Raw genomic sequence first — 27,280 nt, forward strand, 5'->3', positions numbered from 1 at the left:
AAAAAAGGAGGGAGAGAGAAAACAGGGAATTATAGACCGGTCAGCCTGACATCGGTAGTGGGTAAAATGATGGAATCAATTATTAAGGATGTCATAGCAGTGCATTTGGAAAGAGGTGACATGATAGGTCCAAGTCAGCATGGATTTGTGAAAGGGAAATCATGCTTGACAAATCTTCTGGAATTTTTTGAGGATGTTTCCAGTAGAGTGGACAAGGGAGAACCAGTTGATGTGGTATATTTGGACTTTCAGAAGGCTTTCGACAAGGTCCCACACAAGAGATTAATGTGCAAAGTTAAAGCACATGGGATTGGGGGTAGTGTGCTGACATGGATTGAGAACTGGTTGTCAGACAGGAAGCAAAGAGTAGGAGTAAATGGGGACTTTTCAGAATGGCAGGCAGTGACTAGTGGGGTACCGCAAGGTTCTGTGCTGGGGCCCCAGCTGTTTACACTGTACATTAATGATTTAGACGAGGGGATTAAATGTAGTATCTCCAAATTTGCGGATGACACTAAGTTGGGTGGTAGTGTGAGCTGCGAGGAGGATGCTATGAGGCTGCAGAGCGACTTGGATAGGTTAGGTGAGTGGGCAAATGCATGGCAGATGAAGTATAATGTGGATAAATGTGAGGTTATCCACTTTGGTGGTAAAAACAGAGAGACAGACTATTATCTGAATGGTGACAGATTAGGAAAAGGGGAGGTGCAAAGAGACCTGGGTGTCATGGTACATCAGTCATTGAAGGTTGGCATGCAGGTACAGCAGGCGGTTAAGAAAGCAAATGTCATGTTGGCCTTCATAGCGAGGGGATTTGAGTACAGGGGCAGGGAGGTGTTGCTACAGTTGTACAGGGCCTTGGTGAGGCCACACCTGGAGTACTGTGTACAGTTTTGGTCTCCTAACCTGAGGAAGGACATTCTTGCTATTGAGGGCGTGCAGCGAAGGTTCACCAGACTGATTCCCGGGATGGCGGGACTGACCTATCAAGAAAGACTGGATCAACTGGGCTTGTATTCACTGGAGTTCAGAAGAATGAGAGGGGACCTCATAGAAACGTTTAAAATTCTGACGGGGTTAGAAAGGTTAGATGCAGGAAGAATGTTCCCAATGTTGGTGAAGTCCAGAACCAGGGGACACAGTCTAAGGATAAGGGGGAAGCCATTTAGGACCGAGATGAGGAGGAATTTCTTCACCCAGAGAGTGGTGAACCTGTGGAATTCTCTACCACAGAAAGTTGTTGAGGCCAATTCACTAAATATATTCAAAAAGGAGTTAGATGAAGTCCTTACTTCTAGGGGAATCAAGGGGTATGGTGAGAAAGCAGGAATGGGGTACTGAAGTTGCATGTTCAGCCATGAACTCATTGAATGGCGGTGCAGGCTAGAAGGGCCGAATGGCCTACTCCTGCACCTATTTTCTATGTTTCTATGTTTCTACAGTAAGCTGGGCTGGAGTCAGCCTGGGTGTAAGGTATGAACGCAATACTAAGCCCAAGTTAATTCGGTCACTTCAGCACTTCATGTTCAATCGCCTGAAAAGTAAGCATCTACTACAGAAAAACATGGGCCTCACCTTTTCACTGGCCTGTAGAAGATAAGGCAGTACCAGAAACAGTGGGTCCAGGGGTGTAACAAACAGAAGCCTTCCATCTTATAAAACAGAGAATAGGAATTAAGACATGTTTTCTAAGGAGTACTTGTCGATCAAATACTCCTATCTGTAGCAAGATAAAAGTTTAACAAAAAATGCCAGACCTTGTTGAAATATAGGATGGCCGAGGTTATACTGCACGACTTTACATCGCCCACTAAAGACCTCACCCTGCCTGTAAGAACAGCACAGCACTCCGCTGCCCCATGGTGCCATATAAAACCAACAGTGGTCCTATTCCAGAGACATGAACTTATAACCCAAGCTGACACTCCAGTGCAGCACGGAGGGAGCGCTGCACTGTCGGAGGTTCCGTCTTTTGGATGGGATTATAAACTGGGGCGCCATCTGCCCTTTCAGATGGATATAAAAGATTCCGGGACAGGGGAGGTATTCCAGCTATCATTTATCCCTTGACCAACACCACCTAAAGCAGATTATCTTGTTATTTATCTCATTGCTGTTTGATGAGCTTTTTTAAACAAAAGAAATTCTCGGGATGTGGGCATCGCTGGCTAAGCCAGCATTTACTGCCCATCCCTAGTTGCCCTGGCAACTGAGCAGTTGCTTGGACACTTCAGAAGGCAGTTAAGGGTCAACCGTGGTGATGTGGGATTGGTCACATATAGGCCAGATCAGGTAACGACAGCAGGTTTCCTTCCCTAAAGGGCATTAGTTCCCTACCTGAACCTCTTTGCCCAACCACCTCTCTACTCGAGTACATTTTTATGATAATTTCACGGTCATTTTTACTGATACCAGTTTTTCATTTCCTGACCTTGCTATGTGCAAAATGCCTGCTACATTACCACAGTGACTATGCTTCAAAACCAACTGAATGGCTGTAAAGCACTTTGGGATGTCCTGATGATTTGAAATAATTGCAATTTCTTTCTTGTGTTTTAAGAGCGCAGATGAGAAGTGTGTACTTTCACAAAATATTCAAAAAGATCATGCAAAAAGTTTCAAAAAGTGCTTACAAGGCCCTAAGCTTTGGAATTCCCTACCAGAACCTCTCTGCCTCACCACCTCTCTCTACTCCATTACGACGCTCCTTAAAACCTACCGCTATGACCAACTGTTCGAATATCTCCTTATGTGGCTCGGTGTCAGATTTTTCCTGATGACGCTTCAGTGAAGCGCCTTGGGACATTTTACTATGTTAAAGGCGCTATATAATTGCAAGAAGCTGCTGCTGTCAGATTCTCCTGCACTGAGGGAGGGAGGAAAATTTCACCCCACTGGGCTTCAGCTTGTCCCAGAATCAGATCAACACTGGATGCCTGCCACTGCTGATTCCACTCTGAAGAGAATATCAAAATGTGCAGACAACTAGGTTGTCTTGTGGAAAATATGAAACACAAAAGTGGAAAACATTCAAAGCCGCAAATACATCGGGGAGCCAGTAATGCGTGCGGAACTTGACACCGAAATCCATTAACCCAAGCAGATCATTATCACAAAAGCTGTGAACACTCATTGCCAGGGTTTTCATAGATGTTTTGGTAAAGTGTACACTGCACAGTTACGGCAAGCCAATGTTGGCTGTTACAAGGGGAAAAGTACACCATCTGGCCTAGAATTGGTGTTATTGTGGATCCAGGGCACACCTTTGGAGTGGCGGGACTTCTGTGCGCCACAAGGATTTCAGTGTCGGGTTAGTCTTAATGCTGCATTGCAAAAGGAAAATTTAGTCTGCGCGCATTAGTGTAACAATTCTTCCAACAAGTACCTCATGCCACTGTTTAATCAGAATCACAAACCAGTAAAGAAGTGCTGTCAAAAACACTTGAGTTCATTGCCAGGGAGAAAGGAATACTCACCACGCTGAACAGACTGACCGATAAACCACGAACGATGTTCTTCGTCAAAAGCCTTCACTTCATATACCTGACTGGCACCACTGTTAAACAGGTACAAGGCAACGCTGCCTAAGAGAGAGAGAGAGAAATTAATTTTGTATAAATCTATTTTGTAATCTTACTCAATGTCATGTGAGATTGGAAACACCAATCAATTTTACTGTCACTCAACCCACATACAAATTTAAGATAACTGTCAAAAGAACAAGACGGGAGATGAGGAGAAATTGTTGTCACGCAGAGAGCTGTTGTGATCTGGAACGCACTGGCTGAAAGGGTGGTGGAAGCAGATTCAATAGTAACTTTTAAAAGGGAGTTACACACACACTTGAAAAGGAAAGTTTTGCACGGCTTATGAGGAAAGAATGGGGGAGCAGGACTAATTGGATTGCTCTTTCAAAGAGCCAGCTTGGTTCTTTGGCCTCCTTCTGTGCTGCAAGATTCCATCATTTGGACTGTAGGTTGGATTCGGTGGGAGGAAGGAGAGGAAGGGACAGACGAGGGGCGGCGATGGGGGGGGGGAGGGGGGGGGCGGGGGTGGGAAGAAGAGGGAGGGGGAAAGGGAGAGATTCTATGATTCTCGTGTTCATCCGTACTCTTGAAGATTGTCATTGAAACACAAAGCAGGTCTGTAGAGCGAACAGACAGGTTAGCATTGCAGGCCAGGTGACCTGTGCATGTTCTTGTTTCGCTTTTCTAGCATCGCTTTGTTTCAAGTTTTACACTGGCGTTGTCACAACTCCCGTACTTCAGGAACTGGCGACACAAGCACCCCGCCGGAGCAATGTGACAGTGGCAGCCCTCGAGTCAGAAGGTTGTGGGTTTATGTCCCACTCCAGAGATTTGAGCACATAATCTATGCTGACACTCCAGTGCAGTACTGAGGGAGAGCTGCACTGTCGGAGGTGCCGTCTTTCGGATGAGATGTTAAACCAAGGTTCTATCTGTCCTCTAAGGGGATGTAAAAGATCCCACGGCACTATTTGAAGAAGAGCAGGGGACTTCTCCCCTGTTCCTGGCTAATATTTATCCCTCAACCATGTCACTAAAACAGATGGTCTGGTCATTATCTCATTGCAGTTAATGTGACCTACATTACAACAGTTACTCCTGGGCAACGATAGAGGTGCGCCATTCCGGTCTGTTGCTGTTCGGGTTGTCCAGGAGGGTCCTGACGTTCCAGGTCCCAAACTTCATCTTAAAGTGTGGAAGATGCCTGTACATGAATTCCTTTAACGTGGGGTGGCCGTTGCACACCAGCCACCACACGGGCTTGACAGAGCAAGGTCTTGGTCCAGTGGTAAGGCGATCCGAGACTGGAGGGCAGACCCTCAGCAAGCTCCCCGCTGGAGTGGAGCTAAATTACAGGACAACAGGAATGTGTTCAACCTCCGCCGCCTCCAGGTCAGATCCAAGGTCGTCCCATCCTCCATCATCGAACTACAGTACGCAGACAACGCTTGCGTCTGTGCATACTCAGAGGACGAACTCCAAGCCATCGTCAACACCTTCACCAAGGCATACGAGCGCATGGGCCTTACACTAAACATCCGTAAGACAAATGTCCTCTACCAACCTGCTCCCGCCACACAGCACTGCCCCCCAGTTATCAAAATCCATGACGATGCCTTGGACAAAGAGAACCATTTTCCATACCTTGGGAGCCTACTGTCAACAAAGGCAGACATCGACGACACGATCCAACACCGCTTCAGTGTGCCAGTGCAGCCTTCGGTCGCCTGAGGAAGTGTGTGTATGAAAACTAGGATCTCAAACCCGGCACCAAGCTCATGGTCTACAAAGCTGTGGTGATACCAGCCATCCTATATGGTTCAGAGACATGGGCCAGCAGGCACCTCAAAACACTGGAGAAGTATCACCAATGCTGCTTTCGCAAGATCCTGTAAATCCATTGGGAGGATAGACGCACCAACGTCAGTGTTCTCGCTCAGACCCACATCCCCAGCATCGAAGCACAAACCACGTTTGATCAGCTCCGTTGGACGGGCCACATCGTCCGCATGCCCGACACGAGACTCCCAAAGCAAGCACTCTGCTCGGAGCTTCGACACGGCAAGCGAGCCCCAGGTGGGCAGTGGAAACGCTTCAAGGACAACCTCAATGCCTCCTTGAAAAACTGTAACATCCCCACCGACACCTGGGAATCCCTGGCCCAAGACCGCCCAAAGTGGAGGAAAAGCATCCGGGAAGGCGCTGAACACCTCGAGTCTCTTCGCCGGGAGCAAGCTGAAGCCAAGTGTCGACAGCGGAAGGAGCACGTGGCAATCCAGGCTCCCCACCCACCTGTTCCTTTAACCACCGTTTGCCCCACCTGTGACGGAGACCGTAGGTCTCACATTGGACTCATCAGTCACCTGAGAACTCATTTTTAGTGTGGAAGCAAGTCATCCTCGACTCCGAGGGACTGCCGATGATGATGACAACAGTGGTGACTACACTTCACTGTGCGTCATTAGCTAAGGTCATGAAAAGCGCTATGTATATATGAAAGTTCATTCTTTCTTTGAGCAACCTTTGTAATGCAACCTTAAAATCAGAGCCAGGTCATTCAGGAGAGAAGTTAGGAAACACTTTTCCATGCAAAGGGTGGTAGAAGTGTGGAACTCTCCTACAAAAAGCAGTTGATGCTAGCTTAATTAATACTTTTAAATCGGAGATCGATAGATTTTTGCTAGAAAGACTTGCATTTATATAACGGCTTTCATGACCTCAGAACATCCCAAAGCATTTTACAGCCAATTAAGTACTTCTTTTGAAGTGCAGTCACTGTTGTAAAGTAGGAAAAACACCAGCCAATGTGCCACAGCAAGCTCCCACAAACAGCAATGACCAGATAATCTGTTTTTGATGATGTTGATTGAGGGATAAATACTGGCCAGGTCCCCAGAGATAACTCCCCAGCTCTTCTTCGAAAGAGTGCCATGGGATCTTTTACGTCTACCCGAGAGCAGACTCGGTTTATCTCATCTGAAAGACGGCACCTCCGATAGTGCAGCAATCCCTCAGCATTGCACTGGAGTGTCAGCCTAGATTTTTGTGCTCATGTCTTTGGAATGGGATTTGAACCCACAATCTTTTGATTCAGAGGCGAGAGTGCTACCAACTGAGCCACGGCTAGCCAATGGTGTTAAGGGATAAGGAACCAAGGCGGGTGGCCGGAGTTAGCATACAGATCAGCCATCATCACATTGAATGGCAGAGCAGGCTCGAGGAGCTGAATGGCCTGTTCCTGTAAAGATGCTAGGTGACTATCTGCATTCAATTCGCAATCCAAACCACCAAACTGCACCTGTAAATGCAACAAACTGCAAGCTATTCTGTTCTTTAAACATTTAATGATGCCATCTTTATTGGTTAAGTGGGTTAGTTTAACACCTCATTAAATGATTACCACACATTTAGCCAACATAAAGACCACGTCTGAATTCTTCCAACTGTCCTATATTAACACAAGTTGGGAACAGGCTTTGCTTTTAAGATTCACTACTTCAGCATATTGTAAATATAGTCTTATGTCTATTTACAGTCCCTGACGACAAGAGTATATAACAGACCTGATGCTCTTGCCATTGGCACCAGTGAAATCCCCCTGGAATGGGAATATCACTCCCTGCCTCATATGCCAAATATAACCGGCTCATACCAGCAGGAATTGGCATCGAGTCGCCGTTTTGTGTCTGTCCGGCAGTGGGCTTACCTCTCAGGCTGCTTGTACAGGGCAGCTATGTGCTGGTGCTACCGTTGGTTTAAATAGACCTTCCCCCTCTCTCAGACCAGCAATACATCCACAAACTCAACATGTGAAAGAAGCAAGAGCAAGTCTGGACAAAATGCACAAATCCAACAGAACAGAACAGAAATGGGCTAATGGAAGAGATTCAATTGTGTAAAAGAAGTACGAATTAAAAATTATAGAAGACCTATTCTAAATACAAAAAGTTGAATCTCTCATCCCTCCCAATGTCACACAAGCCGTCAGACTGTACTGTCACAATACGAGACCAATCAAATAAATATCCAGCTTCCAGCAAAGTCTGAAGACATCCTTATTCCATTTGAATTTCAATTTTAAAGTTTTACCTCTGAAGTGTCAGTTCCCCTGTTAATGCCAACATAACAATGTGGTGCTGTTTATACTACATATACGTTATAGGTACATTTAAGGGAAGGCTAGATAAACACATGAGGGAGAAAGGAATGGAAGGATATTCTGATAGGGTTAGATGAATTAAGACGGGAGGAGGCTTGTGAAGAGCATAAACACCGGCATGGACCAGTTATGCCAAATGGCCTGTTTCTGTGCTGTACATTCTATGTAATAAATGATGGTCTAATAGGAACAGGAGTAGGCTATTCAGACCCTTGTGCCTGCTCCACCAATCATTTAGATCATAAGTGATCTGCAACTCAACTCCATTTATCCACATTAGTTTATCCCTCAATACCGTTACCTAACAAAATTCTACTGATTTCAGATTTGAAAGTTCCAATTATCCCCTGGTATCCACAGACTTTTGGGGGAACAAGGTATTTCCAAGTACTTTCCAAGTGTGGTCACTATTGAAATGTAGGTCACTGTTGGTACTGCAGTATTCTTACTACAGCACTATGCCAACCCGGCACTGCGTCACACCACCAGGGCCACACTACACGTACTGTATTGCTAGGTTTCTTCATTCATAACTTACCATTCATCTGCACCTACCTCAATCATGAACTCAGTGTTTTTCATACTAATAAACCATTACCAGTACACTCGTAGTGTATTGTATGTGAAGTCTGATCATACTCCGATTATCCACTTGCCTGTTTTGGGATTACGTAGTTTGGTAAAAACAGGTCCGGAGTCGGTCTTCTTTGGTGCATCAATGGCAGACTCTGAAACACGAAAGTTGGCGGAGGGAGAAAAAAACAAACATCAATCAATCAGTTCTAACAGGATAAGTGTCAAAAGCTTTCCATACAGAACACCCTCTTTATGCTGTGGTCTCTTTCTCCTGAGAACGGTGGCCAGACTGGTGATGATTAAACCGGTCAGCATGCTCAAACTGCCTTTTCTGCACGTGTCAAACTGACCAACTACATGGCCTTGTCGGAGGCTGGATTTATATTGCTGCGTTTGTATTAATGCAAAGCAGTTTGGGGCGTACCTCAATATAAAGGCAGTGCTGCAACTCAAGAAACTATTTGTAGCATGAAAGCTCCCCCCCCCACCCCCACCCCCACAGGTGCGAGACCCCTCCTACAGGGCACCTCGCCATCATTGGAGTTCCCAAAATTACATATAAATCCAGCACAACAACAACTTGCATTTATATAGCATCTTTAGTGCAGTAAAATGTCCCAAAGTGCTTCATAGGAGCATAATCGGCAAAATTTGACACCAAGCCACATTAAAGAGACATTAGTACAGGTGACCAAAAGCTTGATCAAAGAGGTAGATTTTAAGGAGCAACTTAAAGGAGGAAAGAGAGGTGGGGAGGTTTAGGGAGAGAATTCCAGAGCTTAGGACTGAGGCAGCTGAAGGCACGGCCGCCAAGACTGAAGCAAAGGAAACAGAACATTGATATACGAGATCTCCAAAAATGATCAAAAGGGTGTCACAGAAACCTCTGGACAGTGAATGCCACCTTTAGAAGAAAGCATTGCTGTTAGTTTTACAAGTTCTGATCCCAAGTTCTGTTCGGCATGGACAAGGAAAGGGTGCAGAGGAGATTTACTAGAATGGTACCAGGGATGAGGGACTTCAGTTACGCGGAGAGACTGGAGAAGCTGGGGTTGTTCTCCTTGGAGCAGAGAAGGTTAAGGGAAGATTTAATAGCGGTGTTCAAAATGATGAGGTGGTTGGATTGAGTAAATAAGGAGAAACGGTTTCCAGTGGCTGCTGGGTGAGTACCCAGGGGGCACAGATTTAAGGTAATTGGCAAAAGATCCAGAGGGGAGATGAGAGGCAACTGTTTTTACGCAGCAACTTGTTAAAATCTGGATGCACTGCCTGAAAGGGCGGTAGAAGCAGATTCAACGCTAACTTTCAAAAGGGAATTAGATATATAGTGGAAAAAGAAAAAACATTGCAGGGCTATGAGGAAAGAGCAGGGGAGTGGGACTAATTGGATAGCTTCTTCAAAGAGCCACACAGACACAATGATGATTTCTTTTTTTCGCCTTCCCTCTTCTCCCACACCCCCACCCACCCACCCCCATGCTTTTTTCCAGAACCCAGCTCACATTCTGTATCAGCAGTGGGTGGTTTGTGGTGAGGACAGGCCTAGTGTACATTACCTGGCCATATCAGCATTGTGAAGTGCAGCACGGGAAAGCACAAATTTAATCGAATCAAGACACAGGCCTCCTTCTGTGCCTCCTGTGGTCAGAAGGTAATTTAAAATCTCAATTTATAGAGAGCTATCCTCATCCAGACTAAATGGCAGAAATGAGATTTATGATCGGCGTGAGCGACACAGATCACAAAGGAATGTCGGGATATGGAGGGGCATAATTCCCCAGGCATGTCGGGATATGGAGAGCACTGTTCTCCGGGCATGTCGTGAAATGGAGGGCACAGTTCCCCAGGCATGTCGGGATTATGGAGGGACATAATTCCCCAGGCATTTTGGGATATGGAGGGCGCAGTTCCCCAGGCATGTCGGGATATGTAGGGCACAGTTCCCCAGGCATGTCGGGATATGGGGGGGCACAGTTCCCCAGGCTTGTCGGGATATGAGGGGCACAGTTCCCCAGGCATGTCGGGATATGGGGGGCACAGTTCCCCAGGCATGTCGGGATATGAGGGGCACAGTTCCCCAGGCATGTCGGGATATGAGGGGCACAGTTCCCCAGGCATGTCGGGATATGGGGGGCACAGTTCCCCAGGCATGTCGGGATATGTAGGGCACAGTTCCCCAGGCATGTCGGGATATGGGGGGGCACAGTTCCCCAGGCATGTTGGGATATGGAGGGCACAGTTTCCCAGGCATGTTGGGATATGGGGGGGCACAGTTTCCCAGGCATGTCGGGATATGGGGGGGGGCACAGTTCCCCAGGCTTGTCGGGATATGAGGGGCACAGTTCCCCAGGCTTGTCGGGATATGAGGGGCACAGTTCCCCAGGCTTGTCGGGATATGAGGGGCACAGTTCCCCAGGCATGTCGGGATATGGGGGGCACAGTTCCCCAGGCATGTCGGGATATGGGGGGCACAGTTCCCCAGGCTTGTCGGGATATGGGGGGCACAGTTCCCCAGGCTTGTCGGGATATGAGGGGCACAGTTCCCCAGGCTTGTCGGGATATGAGGGGCACAGTTCCCCAGGCTTGTCGGGATATGAGGGGCACAGTTCCCCAGGCTTGTCGGGATATGAGGGGCACAGTTCCCCAGGCATGTCGGGATATGGGGGGCACAGTTCCCCAGGCATGTCGGGATATGGGGGGCACAGTTCCCCAGGCATGTCGGGATATGGGGGGCACACTTCCCCAAGCATGTTGGGATATGGAGGGCACAGTTCCCCAGGCATGTCGGGATATGGGGGGGCACAGTTCCCCAGGCATGTCGGGATATGGGGGGCACAGTTCCCCAGGCATGTTGGGATATGGAGGGCCCAGTTTCCCAGGCATGTTGGGATATGGGGGGCACAGTTTCCCAGGCATGTTGGGATATGGGGGGGGCACAGTTCCCCAGGCATGTCGGGATATGGAGGGCACAGTTTCCCAGGCATGTTGGGATATGGAGGGCACAGTTCCCCAGGCATGTCGGGATATGGGGGGGGCACAGTTCCCCAGGCATGTCGGGATATGGGGGGGGCACAGTTCCCCAGGCATGTCGGGATATGGAGGGCACAGTTTCCCAGGCATGTTGGGATATGGGGGGGGCACAGTTCCCCAGGCATGTCGGGATATGGAGGGCACAGTTCCCCAGGCATGTTGGGATATGGAGGGCACAGTTTCCCAGGCATGTCGGGATATGGAGGGCACAGTTCCCCAGGCATGTTGGGATATGGAGGGCACAGTTCCCCAGGCATGTCGGGATATGGAGGGCACAGTTCCCCAGGCATGTTGGGATATGGAGGGCACAGTTTCCCAGGCATGTCGGGATATGGGGGGGGCACAGTTCCCCAGGCATGTCGGGATATGGGGGCACAGTTCCTCGGGCTCCATCCACTACCAGGCCCCAGTAGTCAGTATTCATGTGCGAGTCTTAATGGTGAGTGTTGACAGGCAATCTGACCACAATGGCCATCGCAGCCAAGGCCAATCCCATCCTCACTGGACACCCGCACAATGGTTCGAAGCGAGACACTGTCAAGGAGCTAGGGACAATCCACGGCCAATTGGATCACCTCAAATCGGCACTCAAATAGAGATCAGCTCACTCAGCAGAGATGAGGCATCAAACCTGGAACCTTGCTGGTGTGTACGGCTCACCTACACTCTGGACAAACTGACTGAGCCATTAGGAGATCTCCTAGAGTGGGACGTTGCAGGTCTCTTTACGGGAGACAGTGCCAATTTTAGTGTATTTTTACAGCCTGTGGAGACCTATTTATTAGCCGAGGCATAGAAGACAAGAGCAAGGAAGTTATGCTAGAACTGTGTACAACACTAGTTAGGCCACAGCTAGTGTACTGCGTGCAGTTCTGGTCACCACATTACAGGAAGTATGTGATTGCACTTGAAAAGGGTGCAGAGGAGATTAACGAGGATGTTGCCAGGACTGGAAAACTTTAGCTATGAGGAAAGATTGAATAGGGTGGATTTGTTTTCCTTGGAACACAGGAGGCTGAGGGGAGATTTAATTGAGGTGTATAAAATTATGAGGGGCTTAGATAAGAGTGGATAGGAAGGACGTATTCCCCTTAACAGAGGAGTCAATAACCAGGGAGCATAGTTTAAAGTAGTTGGTAGAAGGATTAGAGGGGAGATGAGGAAACATTTCTTCACTCAGAGGGTGGTGGGAGTCCAGGCCTCACTGCCTGAAAGGGTGGTAGAGGCAGAAACCCTCATCACATTTAAAAAGTACGTGGTTGTGCACTTAAAGAGCCTTAACCTACAGACCTACTGCTGGAAGGTGGGATTAGGCCGGGTAGCTCTTTTTTGACTGGCACAGACACGATGGGCCAAATGGCCTCCTTCCATGTCAGAATTTTTCTATGATTGTATGATTATTTTGGATTGACTGTCTCATCGGGAATTGCTCCAATTGGCGTGGTCAAGTAAAGGAACAGCTGCAAGCTGTTGTTCGGAGAATCCCACAGATCGGTTTGTGGGTTAACCCAGGATCAAGAGACGTCCAAACTGGAAATACGCCAGCTCCAGCTTCGTGCTGGTTGTGTTGCCCTCTTCTTCTGGTGTGGATGGCCAGTTTTGAAATTGAAACCAAGGGGCGTAATGTGCGGCCCCTACGGGTGTGTACGCGCCCAGAGGGCCGCGCAGGTTCCGGGTTTAGGCACGCAATGCGCATGCGCTAAAACAGGGAACTTGCGATCTGTCAATAATTCTCTTGACAGATCGCACACATCCCCGGGAAAAGGGCCTCCGCGGGCGGAGGGTTGAGCTATCTGCCCAGCGAATGCCCGTGAAATTCTTATGCCTGGTAAGAAGTGCCTGCTTTTACCAGCGTAAGACTTTAAAGAACAGAAAAATAATTTAAAAAAATAATTTATACATTTAAAAATCTGTGAAATAAGGTAAGTTTATTTTATCTCCTTTAAAATATGTCAATTTTTTTAAAATAAAATTTGTTTTAAATATTTAATTAAATGCCATTTTTAAATTAATTTTAATGGATGTATTTATTTATTTAATTGAAAATGTACCTGTATTTTTGTGGATATTCCCATTCATGCTTACGAGGATTCTGTACTTATCGAATCCTCATAAACATGAATGGGGATCCCCCTTCTTTCATTGGTTGAGCCGGCCTACATGGTCCCAGGGGTGCTTGCGAACTGCCTGCGCCTCTGGGATACGTGGGCCTCTACATAGGCCGACGCGTAGAGGCCCAGGAGCACGAGTCTCTGTAGATCCAGGACCATCAGGTAAGTTCGTAGATCTTTTGCTGATCAGAAGCTTCTGACCACAAATTCAGGTACAATGTCAGTCGTTTCCTATAGAACAAGTCATGAGTGATCAAATCAAAGTACAATTTGCAGCATTACCAGAGGACAGTGAATCATCACAGCTTGACAATACATCACTTGGACCAGCGAGAGGGTAGACCTTCTACTTGCCACACAAACGTTTAACTGATTTCAATTGAAATAAAAATTGGGCAGATTCGACAATGGACGGAGGCTTCACAATCACTGGTTTTACACCCAGGTATAAAATATGCATAAAAAAAATATATTAAAACGGATGCAAATGAATTTTTTTTTAAAAACTCATTCCCTCTGAAAATCCCGTTCAAGACCTTTTCTAGTGTAAATTCAACAACTTGTTATCCCGGTCCAAGCCATCTGTGTCTGAATAGGGGCTGACGAGCCCCTTTATGGTTTTCCTCATTTTAGTCCTCGTCAACTCTCTCACCACAAACCTCTTAGTTGTGCAATCCTTTGACATTACTGCAATCAACTTAACTTTGCCTCAGGTCTCACAATTGCACTTAAACTTGTCATTGGTTAAATATTGCCGATCTGCTGTACATGTTGACTTCTTTCTATATATTGTGCAATGTTGCAACTATCATTTATTTTAAAATTACTGAAATAGATTAAAAAATATAAACAAATCTATACTTAGGAACTGTATTACATATATATAAAATCAATACTTAGGTAGTATAACATCTAAAATCTATATTTAGTGACTATATTATATATAAAAAATCTTTATTTAGGAAAATATATATAAGGAAGTTTTAAGTGTATACAGAAAGTTAATATGCGGGCCACATCGTCTGCATGCTCGACACGAGGCACCCAAAGCAAGCGCTCTACTTGGAACTCCTACATGGCAAACGAGCCCCAGGTGGGCAGAAGAATCATTTCAAGGAAACCCTCAAAGCCTCCTTGATAAAGTGCAACATCCCCACCGGCACCTGGGAGTCCCTGGGCCAAGACCACCTTAAGTGGAGGAAGAGCATCCGGGAGGGCGTTGAGCACCTCGAATCTCGTCGCCTAGAGCATGCAGAAAACAAACGCAGACAGCGGAAGGAGCGTGCGGCAAACCAGACTCCCCACTTACCCTTTCTTTCAACCACTGTCTGTCCCACCTGTGACAGAGACTGTCATTCCCGTATTGCACTGTACAGTCACCTGAGAACTCACTTTTAGAGTGGAAGCAAGTCTTCCTCGATTTCGAGGGACTGCCTATGATGATGTGAAAGTAAATACTTGTGAGCAATGTTGCCTTTATTCCCCGTGTAGGGCCCTTTAAATTTGCAGCATGGCTGCGCATATGCGGGATCTCTTCCAGCGGCAGTGCACCTTAGGGGGGGGGAACATTGCTTATGAGTTCCCAAGTCCTGCCCAGATGCAGCCTGCTGATAATTTAGAGGCTGTTCTGGAGGGCTGGATCTGTTGCTATAAGTTCAGGATTAAATTTATCAGAGGCACTGGCAGAGAAAGACTTGCATTCTTTCATGACCACCAGACGTCTCAAAGCACTTTACAGCCAATGAAGTACTTTTGAAGTGTAGTCACTGTTGTAGTGTAGGAAACGCAGCAGCCAATTTGCGCACAGCAAGCTCCCACAAACAGCAATGTGATAATGACCAGATAATCTGTTTTTGTTATGTTGATTGTGGGATAAATATTGGCCAGGATACCGGGGACAACTCCCCTGCTCTTCTTCAAAATAGTGCCATGGGATCTTTTACGTCCACCTGAGAGGGCAGATGGGGCATCGGTTTAACGAAAGACAGCCCCTCTGACAGTGCAGCGCTCCCTCAGTACTGCACTGGGGTGGATTTTATGCTCAAGTCTCTGGAGTGGGGTTAGAACTCGGAGATCAGAGTAACAGCAAACCTTCCTGTTCATCCTACGCCATTTTCTCATTACCTTGTGCAAGCAGCACCCACTGGTCACAGTGCGAGTCCTCCACTCCTTTCCTCCTGCTGGGCATTTTCCTGCCCCCAAGCTCTGGGCCAAGGAGAGGGAGGGTTGTGTCTGTTCAGTGCTACAATGTTGCAGCTTGAAATTGCTACAACTTTCCTCACTGAGAATGGCGCCAACCTGTGCCCCCAGCTCATCACATTGAGGGCGGGGGGGGGGGTGCATGACCAGCATATTCACTTAACACAACCGAAAATCTGCCCAGCAGAGGCGGAGGGAGGCCAGCAAAAATATATTCTGTAATATTCTAATCGTATCGGTGTAATTGAACCAGCAAACAGCCCGCCCGCTTTGTTTACTGTGATGATGAATGGACGAAGATCCCCTCCTTCTTTGCGCGGGTTGGTATGGTCCTACTTAAAGCAGCACTGTGTCCAAAACACACTGCATCGTTAAAGCAAGCTATTGGGTTATTGAGGAGCATGCATAGCAAGCCAAGAAACTAGCAAAAAGCTGACAAATAGTTAAAGATGACAATTAAAGAAGGGCCCTGATTATCAATCTATGGAATGTGAAAGTCAGTAGTAACATAAGTTTCGTACTTTAAGCTTTAGGTTTTTTCAAGCAATCCTTCACTTGTACTGGAGATAAATAAAAATAAAACACCTACATGTATGAATGCCTAATACAAATAACGAAGGCAAAACATTGGTGATGCATTTCTAAGAGTTCCTGGGGGAGGGGGAAGGAGCATGCTCCCTCAGAAAGTTTTGAATTTTTGCATTACACATGATGCCTCCAGGGTCATTTGACGCACTTTTATACTTTGCAATTGATAGATTTTGATTTTTAACAGGCCATCACATCTCAAAAAGTTACCTCAACGGTCGCTCTTCTACATCCAAACCTCACCGCACCCCTATCCCACTCCAGTTCACAAACTACTAGGGTTGCCAACTCTGATTGGAGTTATTCCTGGAGGCTTGAAAGAATCTTATATTTATATAGCGCCTTTCACGACCACCTGATGTCTCAAAGTGCTTTACAGCCAATGAAATACTTTTGGAGTGTAGTCACTGCTGTAATGTGGGAAATGTGGCAGCAATTTGCGCACAGCAAGCTCCCACAAACAGCAATGTGATAATGAGCAGATAATCTGGTTTTTGTTATGTTGATTGAGGGATAAATATTGGACACCCTCAAAGCCTCCCTGATAAAGTGCAACATCCCCACTGACACCTGGGAGTCCCTGGCCAAAGACCACCCTAAGTGGAGGAAGTGTATGCGGAAGGGCGCTGAGCACCTCGAGTCTCGTTGCCAAGAGCATGCAGAAATCAAGTGCAGGCAGTGGAAAGAGCGTGCAGCAAATCTGTCCCACCCACCCTTTCCCTCAATGACTATTTGTCCCACCTGTGACAGAGACTGTGGTTCTCGTATTGGACTGTACAGCCACCTAAGAACTCATGTTAAGAGTGGAATCAAGTCTTCCTCAATTCCGAGGGACTACCTATGATGATGAAATATTGGCCAGGACACCGGGGATAATTCCCCTTTTCTACTTCGAATCACGTGACACTTGCTCACAGTTTGCAAATATTATTGTATTTACCTTATATGGGCTGAGTCCCTTGTAATTGAGTATTTTTGCTTGCGGTTTTGTTCCAGCAGCTGTCGGTGCGAGAGGTTCTGAGGCAAAGCAAGTACACAGGTGCAAACCACAGGAGTGGACTGCGAATGCAAACTCTACTTTTCTCCAGGGTTACTAGCAACAGTGACTCGAGATTAATCTTCCATTCCTGGAGACTTCCATACATTTTGGGAGGGTTCTCAACCTGACACTAATCCTGATCTCTATCCACAGACTAGGGATATACAAGAGGGAACAGCAGCCAGGGTTCCTGCTCCTGATCGCTGTCCAGTGGCCCAGGGATAGATAGTGGGAACATCAACCAGGATTCTAAGAACATAGGAACAGGAGTAGGCCATTGAGTCCCTTGAGCCTGTTCCACCATTCAATGAGATCACGGCTGACCTGCGCCCTAACTCCGTATTTCTGCTCATGATCACTACCCACTAACCCAGGGATAGATAGACAGAACTTCAGCCAAGATTCTTGCTCCTGATCACTATCCAGTAACCCTGGGATAGAGAGAGGGCACATTTCGGAGGCTATTGTGTGGAAGAGCAGAGGCGACAGAGTCAGAGAAACGAGAAGAAAGGAATGAAGTCCTTACAGGGAGCAGGGTGGAAAGAAGTATAATCCAGGTAGCCTTGGGAGTCAGTGGGAGTTCGTGGAAACCCCATTCTGGAGATAGCGAGAAGTTGAGGAAAAGAGTCAGAAATGGACAATGTAAAGGTAAGGGATGAATGTAAATTAGAAGCATATTTGCTTTTAATTTCTTTCAAAACAAATACTCTGCATCCAACCAATGCAACACAAACCAAATACTTCCAACATGCATTTAAGAAAGATGGACCCTACATTTCTATAGCGCCTTTCATTACCTCAGGTTGGCCCAAGGCGTTTACAGTATTTTTGAAATGTAGTCACTGTTGTAACATAGGAAATGAGGGATAAATGTTGCCAGGACACTTAGGAAAACTCCCAATCTCTTATTGGAATAGTAACATGGGGTGTTTTACATTTGACCTCAGGGCCTCGGTTTAACAACTCATCCGAAAGTCGCACCTTCGACAGTGAAGCGCTCCCTCTTTATTGCACTAGAGTGTCAGTCTAGATTATGTGCTCAAATCTCTGGAGTGGGACTTGAACCCACAACCTTCTAAAGGTAAGGGTGCTACCACTTTGCCAAGGCTGACACATCAGCTTTCAAGCACATTAACAGTACAGGTGCAACGTCCTGAATCCGGAATTTCGAAAACCGGAATTGTCTGAAAACCAGATATTTCGGCGAGCGGCGAGGTCCAAAATCCGGCAAAACTCAAAATCCGGCACGGATTCAGTCCCGAGGATTCTAGATTTCAGACTATTGATTTTCTTGTCTGAAATCCGGCAAAACACAAAAACTGGCACAGACTCAGTCCCGAGGATTACGGATTTCAGATATTGTACCTGTACAACAATGTCCACTTATACTCTAAGCAGGGACGGATTAAGGGTGTCTTGGGCCCCGGGTGGTATCCCGGCCATGGGCCCCCTACTCCCATTCACATCCTGCAGTAAATTACATTAGTGAGCTAAGTCACAGGGCACTATACTGAGTATGCATCAGGTCAAGGTCAGGTTAGGTCTTCATCTCAGGTTACGTTCTCATTGATACTATGACGACACTCATTTAATATTTTATTATGTTTCCAAATAATCAAACCGATACCTCGATGAAACCCTGTATAAATAGTAAACAAAAACTCTTTAATTAAAAAAATCCTTACATTTTGAAACTAAATCGACAATTACAACAATTTAGAACAAGGCAGCACATAAACCTTAAAACATAATACTAAAAATCAAGAAATAATAACTTTCAAAGTCCAATATAACCCAACTATATCTAACATTAAGGGTAATCATAAACCAAAATAACAATTCATCGAACTTGAATTTCCGCTATTCAACAACGTAGGCTAGTCGAGGCCTAGTCTAGCCAGGTACAGACTACAGTAGCCCCACTGACCGTAGGCCTACCACGATGGTAAGTATCCTGTCTAATGTTCTTTTATTTGCCTCTACATTACTCCTTGGCCCGCAATAACATATCAAAATGAAACACCAGGTGAATGGCTCAAAATGCCTTGCCAGTGGAACATAGCAGTGATAGCATCCTGCATAGCACAAGTTTATAACGCACATGGTGTCATGTTATTTTACAAAACACTGGGGATAAATGCCTTGCTCATCATTGTTTATTTAGTATAAATACACACGTACGTATAAATATTTATCAAAACACATCTAATTATAAAGCCAAATAAATAACAATAAACTAAATAATAATAAGAAAAAACATTAATATAAATTTTAATTTACTCGTCTTGAAAGTCCAGCGCCTGTTCTGGTGCTCAGATCGCATGCTAACTATAAGAACTGGGACCAGACCTTTAAGCTAGTACCTCTTATATACCCTGTAAACTCTTATAACTTTTATTTATTTATATAGCGCCTTTAATGTAGTAAAACGTCACAATGCACTTCACAGCAGTGTTACAAGGCAAAACAGATAAATTTGACACCGAGCCACAAAAGAAGAAATTAAGGCAGAAGACCAAAAGTTTGTTTAAAGAGGTAGATTTTAAGGAGTGTCTTAAAGGAGGAAAGACAGGTAGAGAAGCGGAGAGGTTTAGGGAGGGAGTTCCAGAGCTTAGGGCCCAAACAGCTGAAGGCACCAATAGGTAAACAAATGGCGTCTGAAGCAGTGATAATAACAATACATAATAATGACAAAAACTTTATTAGATAATACTACAAATATTAGTGTTGGATTAGACCATGTCATTTCAGTAGAACTCGCTGGGCCAGAAGTGTTGTCTGGCGCCACCCTGCCAGGTACTGCAGGTGCCTAGAGTCTGTTTACATCAAGTCGAGAGTAACATGCCCCTGAGCTCTTGCGGCTTCGCCTCGTTCTTGCTACATCACCTATGTCAATACTGTTTACCCTTACCCTTAATCTGACCCTGTATGGGCCCACTCTAGGCTTGGGCCCCGGGCGACCCCATCTGCTCCGCTCTCCTTAATTCGCCCTGATTCTAATGGGAGTATTGTCGGATTGTCCAAATACCTGGAATGTAATTTTAATAAACCTATGTAAATTCAATAAGGAACTCTCCATAAAACGTTTATCACCCTGCTGCTGACTATTTGCATTCATTGGGTACCAAAGATTTCGAGAGCAAGAGGGGCGGAGCAAACAGATCCAAGACTGGTACGCTCTGCAGAATGCCCTGCCTTTAAAGCAGGTTCTCTCCATTCAGTGGTGAGCAGCGAGGATCTGGAGAATGCAGAGACCAGCCGCTCTGCAAGCTTGCATCGCCCACCAGCAAGCGGCTCTGACTATCCTGCAGCAATACCTCCAGGATCAGCGGCACCTTAGCTCAGGCCAGCCCCGCACCGGCCAGGCAGTGCCTGGTCCAGCTGGGAACCGACCCAACGTCAGCCAGCCCGGACCCAGCAGCCAACAGCGAGCCCCGTCCTCAGCTCCTTCCAGTAAACGGAGAACAATCTTGCAGGTCGCCAGGGAGAGCAGATTAACCCGTTTAATAGGTGTAACTTCGGATTTATTAAACATAGAGCAAAATTCCTTGTATCAATTGCAAGAGACACACTTCCACGTGGAGTCTAAGGTAAGGGGCAATGTTGATCAGTGAAAATCCCATACATTTTGGAATTTTTTTTTAACTCATCAATAATCTTTAATCGAATGTATCCACCATCTGACTCTGTACTATTTGGAGATAACCGTTTAACACTTTAATTGGAGTACAGCAGCGTTGAAAGTAAGCCATTGTGTTATTTGATAGATATGCAAATCCATTTCGCTGCCAGTGAGTTTCATGCCAGAAGTAGCGTTGCATTTTGCAAACATGCTCTATTTGCTCTGTTCCTTCCAGCTCAGCGTGGAACTCAGAAATATCTGCAGTCGCATGGCAACCAGAGAAGATTGCCTCCGAATAGATGGAGATCTGAAAGCGATCGAGCAATGTTTGGGAGACATTGTGAACCAGTTGTTACTTTCATTGTCCTCCAACAATTCAGGATCACACCTGCAGGCCACCGGCGTGCTGAAAAGTCTCTTCCGAAAATTCCCCGATATCTGAAATCACGGAAAACATGATCTGGTCTTTCAGGGAACTTGCTCCCGACAATAAAAAAAATCCCATGGCGTTACATTGAAGAAGAGCACGGGTTCTCCCAGGTGTCCTGGCCAATATTTAAACCTCAACCAACATCACTAAAAACAAATGACCCGGTCATGATCACATTGCTGTTTGTGGGAGTTAGCTGCGCACAACTTGGCTGCCCCACATTACAACAGTCCTTTATTGGCTGTAAAGCGCTTCAGCGCGTCCTGAGGCCGTGAAGGGCGCTACAAAAACACGTCTTTTTGGAGACGCCATTTATCTGAGACCATTATCAGTGCAAGCACAATGTATTATTGGATCATGCTAGGGATATTGAGATCTACAGAGCCTTAAAACAGAGATGGATGGTTCAGTTCATCAAAATCTATAGCTCTTCACATGCGTCATAATGGAGCTGCCTTGCCTGTATTTTACACATGCACATGTACCACTTTCAGACTGACCACACGCGTGTCACTGTAGTGCAGCCCATGCACCACATGTTGGCATTGGCACACGGTCCTCTTGGTCACTTTTCTTCGCTCCCCCATTGGCGGCAGTGCCTTCAGCTGCCTTGACTCTAAGCTCTGCAAATCCCTCCCTGAACCTCTCTACCCTTCTTTAAGTTGCTCCTTAAAACCTACATCTTTGACCAAGCTTTTGAGCACCTGTTGTATTAGCACCTTATGTGGCTCGGTCTCAAATTGTGTCTGATTACGCTCTTGTGAAACACCGCAAGTCGTTTTTACGACGTTAAAAGCGCTATGTAAATACAAGCTGTTGTTAATCACTGACCTGACACCACAAACCGATCTGACGGTGCACTGAGACTAGCTGAATGTGTGTGTCGGCTGCAGTGTAAAAGCAATCTATGCACTTTAAAATAAAAAACTCCAGGGGCTACCTCTACTGGCAATCACATCTGAATGATGAAGCAAGCTGTCTGTACACTGGAGCCCAGCAAGGCTTGCTTGTGGCAAATGTCTTCTGTAGTTTTGTGTTTGCTTGGGCTTCAGTATTTAAAAAAAAATCACAAGATAAAAATGTTTTTAAAAAACACATTTAAAAAGAAATAAGAATGACTAAGAATGTAATTCAATCTCAGGATTCACATGATTCTAATCTCCAGTTGACAATGATCATCTAAATGCTTCTGTAGAGGTCTTTCAGGCAATCATCTGGAGAGCTCAGCTGCCATAGCAACATACAGAATTGTGCTTTAGTTTGTATTTTGAAAATCCAAATCAAAGAGATATACTTATGAAGTGCTATTGTAAATTGTGTACTTGTATCAAATGATTTAATTTTTACATGAATTGAGATGATTTAAAAATAAATTCTGTGTTTAAATATCTTAATTCAAATCTTCCCGCTAATAATTGTAAGAATTATATAAACAATCAGCACAGTGCATCTCAATATGGAGAAATTTGAGAACTCCAGGGCCTCTGGATTTTAGAATGGAACAAATTGCAGTACATGTTGGTACGTATCAATGGCCATTTTTATACAGTGAATCTTGAGATCAGGCAACCTCTTATTCTAGAAGGTACTGTTGATGTCACAGTGAATGCCCGCGATATTCAGGGGGCGGACATCAGGAACATCAGAAGGTTGGAATTGCACACATTTAATCCCTGGCATATTGCTAAATTACTGTTGGAAGGAACTGGCTCATCACCATTGCCTTTGAGCTTGTTCTCATTAAAGCTGAGGCGTTTAAGTAGAACTTGTCCCATTTTACACAGCTCACATCTGGCCTGTGTTTTGCATTCCTAATACAGGAATATTAGGAGCAGGAGTAGGCCATTCAGCCTCTCAAGCCTGCTCCACCATTCAATTCCTGGCTGATCCGACATCTAGTTCTGGATGAGCAGAAATTTTCTCCAATTGAATACCGAAGCCATTGTTTTCGGTCCCCGCCACAAAATCAGTTCCCCAGCCACTGACTCCATCCCCCTCCCCAACTTCTGTCTGAGGCTGAAACAGACCCTTCGCAACCTTGGTGTCATATTTGACCTTGAAAGTAGCTTTCGACCACATATCCGCAACATAATGAAGATTGCCTATTTCCACCTCCATAACATCGCCCGTCTCCGCCCTTGCCTTAGCTCACCCGCTGCTGAAACCCCCATCCAGGCTTTTGTTACCTCTAGACTTGACTGTTCCAAAGCACTCCTGGCTGGCCTCCCACATTCTACCCTACTCAAAACTCGGCAGCCTGTGTCCTAACTCGCACCAAATCCCGCTCACCCATCATCCCTGTGCTCGCTGACCTACATTGGCTCCCGGTTAAACAACACCTCGATTTCAAAATTCTCATCCTTGTTTTCAAATCCCTCCATGGCCTCACTAGTCCCTATCTCTGTAATCTCCTTTGTAAGACTTACCTTTTATAAGTAATAAAAACAGAAAATGCTAGAAATCTCAGCGGGTCAGGCAGCATCTGTGGAGTGAAATGGAGTTAACATTTCAGATCCATGATCCTTCGTCAGAACTTTTCTTTTAGAAGAACAAGTTTTAACCTGTAAGATTTTTTCCCATTAAACAGAGTCAAGACTTATAGAAACATAGAACATAGAAATTTACAGCACAGAAGGAGGCCATTTCGGCCCATCGTGTTCGCACCGGCCGACAAAGAGCCACACGGCCCTCGGTCAGCAGCCCTGAAGATTACATATAAACCAATGAACAATGAACAATGGCGGAAAGGTAAAGAGCACCCAGCCCAACCAGTCCACCCCACACAACTGCGACACCTCTTGCACTGAAACATTCTACATTCCACCCCAACCGGAGCCATATGATTTCCTGGGAGAGGCAAAAAACATAAAAAGCCAGCCAATTGGGGAGGAAAATATCTGGGAAAATTCCTCTCCGACTCATCCAGGGTATTGAAACTAGTCCAGGAGAGCACCTTGGCCGTATTCGATTCCCTGAAGTACTTATCATCGTATCTGCTCCAGCCAACAAGAGATTATCCAGTCTAATTCCACTTACCAGCTCTAAGTCCGTAACCCTGCAGGCTACGACACTTTGAGTGCCCATCCAAGCACCTTTTAAATGTGGTGAAGGTTTCTGCATCCACCACCCTTCCAGGCAGTGAGTTCCAGACCCCCACAACCCTCTGCGTGAAGAAACATAGAAACATATAAAATAGTACAGGAGTAGGCCATTCGGCCATTCAAACCTGCACCACCATTCAATATGATCATGGCTGATCATGCAATTTCAGTACCTCATTCCTGCTTTCTCTCCATACCTTGATCCCTTTAGCCGTAAGGGCCACATTTGATGCCCTTTTGAATATTTCTAACGAACTGGCCTTAACAACTTTCTGTGCTAGAGAATTCCACAGGTTCACAATTCTCTGAGTGAAGAAGTTCCTCCTCATCTCGGTCCTAAATGGCTTACCCCTTATCCTTAGACTGTAAACCCTGGTTCTGGACTGCCCCAACATCAGGAACATTCTTCCTGCATCTAACCTGTCCAATCCAGTCAGAATTTTATATGTTTCTATGAGATCCCCTCTCATTCTTCTAAATTCCAGTGAATATAAGTCTAGTCGATCTTCATATGTCAGTCCTGCCATCCTGGGCATCAGTCTGGTGAACCTTCATTGCACTCCCTCAATAGCAAGAATGTCCTTCCTCAGATTAGGAGACCAAAACTGTACACGATATTCAAGGTGTGGCCTCACCAAGGCCCTGTACAACTGCAGTAAAACCTCCCTGCTCCTATATTCAAATCCTCTCGCTATGAAGACCAACATGCCATTTGTCTTCTTCACCGTCTGCTGTACCTGCATGCCAAATTTCAATGACTGATGTACCATGACATCCACGTCTCGTTGCACCTCCCCTTTTCCTAATCTGTCACCATTCAGATAATAGTCTGCCTCCCTGTTTTTGCCACCAAAGTGGATAACCTCACATGTATCTACATTATACTGCATCTGCCATGCATTTCCCCACTCACCTAACCTGTCCAAGTCACCCTGCAGCCTCCTTGCAGCTCACACTGTCACCCAGTTTAATGTCATCTGCAAACTTGGAGATATTACATTCAATTCCTTTGTCCAAATCATTAATGTATATTGTAAATAGCTGGGAGCTATTACAGCACCCCCTCAAATCCCGTCTGAACTTTCCACCAACCACCTTAAAACTATGCCCCCTCATAATTGACCCCTCCAGAAGGGAAATAGGCTCTTGCTATCCACTATATCCAGGCCCCTCAAAATTGTGTACACCTTAATGAGGTCTCCTCTCAACCTCTTCTGTTCCAATGAGAATAAACCTAGCCTATCCAATCTGTCCTTATAGTTAAGATTCTTCATTCTAGGCAGCATCCTAGTAAATCTCCTCTGCACCCTCTCTAGTGAAATCATGTCCTTCCTATAATATTGCGACCAGAACTGCACACAGTACTCCAGCTGTGGCCTAACCAGAGTATTATAATATTTAAGCATAACCTCCCTGCTCTTGTATTCTATGCCTCAGCCAATAAAGGCAAGCATTCCGTATGCCTTCTTAACCACCTTATCCACCTGGCCTACTACTTTCAGGGATCTGTGGACAAGCACTCCAAGGTCCCTTTGTTCATCTACACTTTTAAGTGGCCTATAGCTTAATGTGTATACCCTTTCCTTATTAGCCCTCCAAAAGTGCATTACCTCACACTTCTCCGAATTAAATTCCATTTGCCGCTGCTCTGCCAACCTGACCAGTAGATTGATATCCTCCTGCAGACCATGACTTTCCACTTCATTTTCAATGACACAACCAATTTTAGTGTCATCTGCAAACTTCTTAATCATACTCCCTATATTCAAAGCTAGATCATTGATATATACCACAAAAAGCAAGGGACCTAGTACTGAGCCCTGTGGAACCCCACTGGAAACATTCTTCCAGTCACAAAAACATCATTACCCTTTGCTTCCTATCTCTAAGCCAATTTTGGATCCAACTTGCCACTTTACCCTGGATCCCATGGGCTTTAACCTTCATGACCAGTCCAAGCTGTGTGACCTTATCAAAAACTTTGCTAAAGTCCATATACACTACATCGTACGCACTACCCTCATTGACCCTCCTGGTTACCTCCTCAAAAAATTCAATCAGGTTAACAAATCCATGTTGATTGTCCCTGACTAATCCTTGCCTTTCCAAATGCAGATTTATCCTGTCTTTCAGGATTTTTTCCAATAATTTTCCCACCACTGAGGTTAGGCTGACGAGCCTGTAATTACTCGGCCTATCCCTTTCTCCCTTCTTAAACAAGGGTACCACATTAGCAGTCCTTCAGCACCATGCCCAAATCCAAAGAGGTCTGGAAAATGATGGTCAAGGTCTCTACTATTTCCTCTTTTACTTCGCTCAACAGCCTGGGATGCATTTCATCCGGGCCTGGGGACTTATCTACTTTCAAAACTGCTAAACCCCTTAATATCTCCTCTCTCACTATGTTTATTTCATCCAGAATTTCACACTCTTCCTTGAAAGCAGTATCTACATTGGCCCTTTCCTTCTTGAAAACAGACACAAATTATTCATTCAGAACCATACCCACATCTTTCGCCTCCATACAAAGATTACCCTCATGGTCGCTAATAGGCCCTACCCTTTCTTTAGTTACCCTCTTGCTCTTAACATATTTATAGAACATCTTTGGGTTTTCCTTAATTTTACTAGCCTAGAATTTTTCATGCTCTTTCTTAGCATTCCTAATATCCTTTTTAATTTTGTCTCTTAACTTTCTTTTTTCTCCAAAGATTCTATAGTATTTCGCTGTCGGTATATGACATAAGCTTCCCTTTTTGTCTTTATCCTACCCTGTAAGTCCCTAGACATCCAGGGGGCTCTAGAATTGTTATCCCCACCCTTTTTCTTTAAGGACACATGTTTGGCCTGAGCCTTCCGGATCTCCTTGAATGCCTCCCGCTATTTTGACATTGATTT

General features: G+C 45.5%; 2 protein-coding genes across 2 annotated transcripts in view; one reads left to right on the forward strand and one right to left on the reverse strand.

Annotated features, from left to right (window-relative positions):
* rnaseh2b (ribonuclease H2, subunit B) overlaps positions 1-15,708 on the reverse strand; it is a 58,784-nt gene extending 43,076 nt beyond the window's left edge. Inside the window, exons 1-4 of the mRNA XM_070894009.1 lie at positions 15,528-15,708; positions 8,339-8,414; positions 3,477-3,580; positions 1,576-1,652 (exon numbers count right to left, since the gene is read on the reverse strand). Of these exons, the coding sequence (XP_070750110.1) occupies positions 1,576-1,652; positions 3,477-3,580; positions 8,339-8,414; positions 15,528-15,591 (321 nt within the window). The 5' untranslated portion in view covers positions 15,592-15,708. The remainder of the gene's footprint in view (positions 1-1,575; positions 1,653-3,476; positions 3,581-8,338; positions 8,415-15,527) is intronic.
* A 4,766-nt stretch (positions 15,709-20,474) lies between these two features.
* Positions 20,475-21,293, forward strand: dleu7 (deleted in lymphocytic leukemia 7). Its single transcript, XM_070893054.1, has 2 exons — positions 20,475-20,819; positions 21,087-21,293. Exons 1-2 carry the CDS (start codon positions 20,475-20,477, stop codon positions 21,291-21,293), a joined length of 552 nt encoding a protein of 183 aa, XP_070749155.1.
* The last annotated feature ends 5,987 nt before the right edge of the window (positions 21,294-27,280 follow it).

This window comes from Pristiophorus japonicus, chromosome 11, assembly GCF_044704955.1.
Source record: "Pristiophorus japonicus isolate sPriJap1 chromosome 11, sPriJap1.hap1, whole genome shotgun sequence".
NCBI lineage: Eukaryota > Metazoa > Chordata > Chondrichthyes > Pristiophoridae > Pristiophorus > Pristiophorus japonicus.

Bases quoted from the DNA above. Each gene is read 5' to 3' on its own strand.
- dleu7 (XM_070893054.1), top strand. From the start codon at position 20,475: ATGCAGAGACCAGCCGCTCTGCAAGCTTGCATCGCCCACCAGCAAGCG. The intron at 20,820-21,086 runs GTAAGGGGCAAT...TGTTCCTTCCAG, and splicing joins ACTTCCACGTGGAGTCTAAG to CTCAGCGTGGAACTCAGAAA.